The 4,963-nt window shown below is 35.1% G+C and overlaps 1 protein-coding gene across 1 annotated transcript; it reads right to left on the reverse strand.

Moving 5' to 3' along the window:
- Window positions 1-1,254: 1,254 nt before the first annotated feature.
- Window positions 1,255-4,183, reverse strand: LOC131656095 (B-type cell cycle switch protein ccs52B-like). Its single transcript, XM_058925874.1, has 10 exons — window positions 3,415-4,183; window positions 3,043-3,165; window positions 2,850-2,954; window positions 2,587-2,766; window positions 2,411-2,473; window positions 2,114-2,308; window positions 1,929-2,030; window positions 1,781-1,843; window positions 1,599-1,667; window positions 1,255-1,507 (listed from the first exon to the last, which is right to left on the reverse strand). Exons 1-10 carry the CDS (start codon window positions 3,931-3,933, stop codon window positions 1,454-1,456), a joined length of 1,473 nt encoding a protein of 490 aa, XP_058781857.1. The 5' UTR covers window positions 3,934-4,183; the 3' UTR covers window positions 1,255-1,453.
- Window positions 4,184-4,963: the final 780 nt, after the last annotated feature.

A 4,963-nucleotide genomic window follows, 5' to 3' on the forward strand; every position in this document is an offset into this window, starting at 1 on the left:
AAAGTGCTAATCGATTAGATTTCAAAAAATAATCGATTATAAGTTCCCAAAATGAATGTTTAAGATATATGGTTGTTGCACATCATTAAGGCGCTGCCTAAATGACATAGGACATAAGTTTGAATTGGTCTAATCGATTAGACCAAAGTCCCAATCGATTAGATATGCCAAAATTTTTCCTCTAGCCATTTTCACGTCTCCTAAATCATATGACACAACTCCAAGACATTTTTGAAAGTGTTTTCTCTTGATAAAATATATTTAAAAAATGTTTTAGTGTGTGTTTTTATAACCTTATGCTTTTATGGAAAAACCCCTTGCTTACATAAGTTCACTTATTTACTACATCAAGAGATTAACTCATTTTCTACAAGCCCTTTGTCAGATACTATATTTGTGTTGATATAGTTTGAGATTGCTATGTCAGATATTATCTTTGTTACTGCTCTTTCTATAAATCTTTTGTCATATATTATCTTTTGTGTTGACAGGGCTTGAGATTACTTGAGGCTTTAAATAAATTCACTTTGTTTTCCTTCTTTAGATAGTCAAGTTCATCAAACTGTGTCACATGAGTTTGCATCTTTAATCACTTAAGTATTGTGATTGACTTGTCATCATTTGTTCTTATAGATGACCTCATAGTCCACTTTACAATTTTCATCATCAAAAGAAGATGTCTCGGTTAAAGGTCTATTACCTACAAAATAAGGTTTCACAAGAACAAGTTTTTGCTTTCTTAATTGGCTAAGACTCTTCCTAAACGATCTCTTGAACTTTTTCACAGTTGATGTATGTCTCTCTATTTGAATGAGTTTACACGTCATCCAGCTTTGTAATAGATTTACTAAAATGACTATGAATATTTTCAAACACTGATTTGTTCCAAGTCTTCGGTTGTCCTTTGAGAAACTTTAGCTTTTGAATGGAATGTACACTAGGAAGCCAACACAACTGATATTCCAACAATTCTAATTCCTGTATGATATTTATGCAATCTTTTTTATGATAATTAAATCAAGTTCAAGTTCGAGGGCCTTAGATATCTAGAATATCTCAGCATCAGCTTGTCTTTCTTGAACATCTTTCTCAGTTCGAGGGCCTTAGATATCTAGAATATCTATCATGTGAGCAGTAAAAAATAAAAATGCACACCAACAACAGTAAACAATATTTTCATTATGTTTGAGACTAAACTGAATCACGTCCAAACTATAATTTGATATTGAAGTACATGGTAACACAATGAAGAACTTTAAATGAAAAACTTTAACTTTACAGTTTGTAGGATTATTATGCTCGTATAATCGTATTTGGTATATGTCAGTGTCAATGTGTAATATCTCATATACAGAAAAAAAATCATGTAATTACAAAACAAATCGTATAAACAACTCCATGCTTTTCCCTTTTAGTAAATAACAAGAGAATCAATTCCTTCTTGCATTATGGATCATCGAATTTGGGTGCGGCCGAGTGACCAAAGGCCTGTATCTTTAACTGGGGCCTGGAAATGAAGCAAACAGAAATGTTAGTAGAGGTTTCACAAAAAGGCTTTTCTTTAAGTTAGCATCATTGAAAGTTGATGGCATGCTTACAGGTGTTTTCATTGATGGGAAAATATTCCAAAACCGCAGAGTCTCATCCCCAGCACCAGTCACTATTGTCTGCAATTGTATTATTCAACATTAGATTAAGATAAAGTAAAGTTCATGTACAAAAAACACATGGTTTTACTATAATGTAATAAAAATGTATCATGTTATGTGGACATTAATACCTGACCATCAGGAGACATTGCAAGGTATAGTACTCTCATGCTGTGACCAGTTAGAGTTGCAACCTTAAAAACAAATCCATATGGTTAAGCCATTTTATTTTTATTAATAATATTTTCTGGTTAGAATTGAACTCTCGGAGTAAAGTACCTTTGATAGAGATGGATATTTCCACACCATGATTTGATTTTGTGAGTAACCATGAGTACTTACTAGCTCGTTTACATTTTTACTCCAAGCAAGGTTACACACCTGCAGAATTATACACATAAGCTTAGTTTGATGACATTGTTTCAATATGTATTCTTGCAAAAGAAAAAGGCAAGGAAGTAAACCTGGCTTCCAGTGTCAACAGAGTTCAATTGGTGACCATTTGTAGTATTCCAGAAGCGAATACACCTATCCGCAGTTCCACCTCCAGACACAAGGAGGTTGCTCTGGTGAGGCGACCAAGCAATGGCCTTCACAGCAGCAGTGTGCTCTGTAAGTCTCAAAGTTGGTGTCTGAGAGTGTTGATTCCATACCAACAGCTGCTCATATAATAATAAAACACGACATTGAACAAGAGGTGAATTAAAAAGCTCTAGATGAATACATGAAGCATAGAATGACGCAATTAGGTGTTAGTATACCTGATTATCGTTACCACCAGAAGCAAGTTCCCTATCATCACATGACCATTTCAATCCACAAACCTGTTAAAAATAAAAATTATCAACCGTTTCTCTACTTATATACGATTGGCCTTATAAAACCATCATTACTAGTTTTGTTAAATGCATATTTATTTCCCTAATAGGTTTTATACCTCGGACTTGTGCCCAACAAGCTTGCCAATAAAGTCACTTGAAACCCTCATGTCATGCTGAAGTATGTTCCTATCCCTACTACCTGAAGCCAAAATCCGAGAATTCCATGCCAAGACACCGGTTCTTGTTTGATGCCCTGCCATTGTTCTGACCTTCTTGCATTTAGTACCATCCCAAATCTGTTACCATAAGCCAAATCTGTTATTTCAAATACATGGATGGATAAAACAAAATCTAATGAAGCTAATCGCTAACAAGGTACCTGAACTTGACCAAGGTTTGTACCAATAGATATGAAAGAACCCTCCTTGGTCCACTGGACAGAACATACACCATCATAAGGCCCCAAGTCACAAAGCTTAGTCACCTGAAATCAACACAAATATATATGTTAACTATGATTTTGCATGTTCAGAATAGATGATATTGTTGGCAATTTATAGGTTCATACTCACTTTGCTGTTTGAAGCACTCCATAGATAAACACAAGTGCCAAGCCCCACTGCTAGAGTATTTTGTGAGGACCAGTCCACAAGATTCAAGTAAAAGTCATCTTGAAGTGAAGGCGCATCCAAAACCTGCACAACCCATGTTCAATTTTCGCATCAACATTAAACAATCCCTGTTAACTCTAAGAATTATTCTTACAGAATCAATACATTGATGATTGCCATGAGTGGAAATTGAGCATTTCCCAATACACTATCTCACTCACTAAGAGCTATCCTATTATCCTATATATGATTCTATCTTCGGGTTTAGGTAACATATAGTCTCAAATCTCAAATATATACACAAAACCAAAAGAGAAAAATACAAGAGGTTACCTTGTGGGGTGTCTTGGGCACTTTCCTAGGAGGCTTAGGAGGAGTAGCAGATTCATTAGAGAAACCAGAATGATGTCCAAAAATCGAAGGCGAATTCGACGAAAAAGGCGAAGAAGGTCCCAACTGATCCGTCTTAAACCGAAGCATATTCTTGCTAGGACTCATCATAGGCGAAGCAGGACCACCAGCACAACCTGCAGGAGAAGAAGGAGAAGCAAAGTCAGATCCAAACAGCTCACATTTCAATAACCTCGAATAAGCTTCGTTACTCCCTTCTTTAACCGGTGACGGTTTATCGATCAACCCGAACGTGTGGAGCCTCGAAGAGGATCTACAAGGTATGAATCTATCACTACAAGAAGAAGTTTTTGAAGGTGAGGATGATGATGAGAGATTCGAGATTGCACGAGGTGAAGCGGAAGAAGGTGGAGTTGAAAGGGTTTCGAGGCGTAAAGAGGTTATGCTGGACATTCCAGCTGGGAGATTTAGTCCCGATTTTCTTGTTTGTGGTGACTCCATTTTTGTGCTTTTTTTTTCTTGAATCAATAGAAGAATAAGAAAATGAGGATACGGTAGTTGAATGGTCACTCTCTCTGTGAGAACAAAGGGAGAGGAAGAGACAGAGAGAGAATGTTTTGTTGATTTGGAGGAATTAAGGAGGAGGAAGAAGGAGAAGATTGTTAACGGTCGAATTTTGAGGATGTTTATAGAGAGATAGAGGAAGTGTTTTTGGTAAGTTTATTAAATTATTATTAATTTATTTCTGGAAAAGAGATTTCCAACGGTCAATTGCATAAATAAGTTTGCATGCCGTTGAGGTTTTATGTTCATGTTCTTTCCAACATCTCATATTAATTGTTACACTGAAATTTTTTTTGGGTACAAATTGTTACACTGGATTTTGCTCTTTTCTTTGTGGACTATTTTTTCAATGCATTGATTACACATATTTTAGGTAAAACACTTATCTTTTTAATTTATTAAACAATGTTCAATTTACTTTTTTTAATCTCTTAATTATTGTCCCGTTAAATGCATTGAATACACATATTTTAAATAAAAAACTTATCTTTTTAATCTATTAAACAATATTCAATTTAACTTTTTAATCTCTTAACCAGTGCCTCAACGCCAAGGGCACTCGTTAGCATTTTCTCTGTTTTTTTAAGTAATGATTTGATTAAAGAGAGTACTAGGAGTACTCAATCCCAATTATAAAAGAGAAATTATATTCCAAATGAAATCTTACTTAAGTAATGCAAAGTCTCTTTACAAAACTCGTGGAAATTACATTTGAACATAAGTAATTTCATCATGAAAAGACCACTTCCAAGCTAAAACCTTAATGCTCCAAACTGTATCAGACACACTCCAACACTCATTTCTAAAAACCACAACATTCCTCTTAATCCAAATACACCAACAAACCGCAATCCAAATTATCACTTCAAAACCCTTCTTCACTTTCTTTCTTCTGAAACCTTCAAATGCTTGAAGAAAACTCCTCCAAAGAATAGGCTCCTTACCCAATTTCACCCCAAACCAAACT

This window comes from Vicia villosa, linkage group LG3 (assembly GCF_029867415.1).
Source record: "Vicia villosa cultivar HV-30 ecotype Madison, WI linkage group LG3, Vvil1.0, whole genome shotgun sequence".
Classification (NCBI taxonomy): domain Eukaryota; kingdom Viridiplantae; phylum Streptophyta; class Magnoliopsida; order Fabales; family Fabaceae; genus Vicia; species Vicia villosa.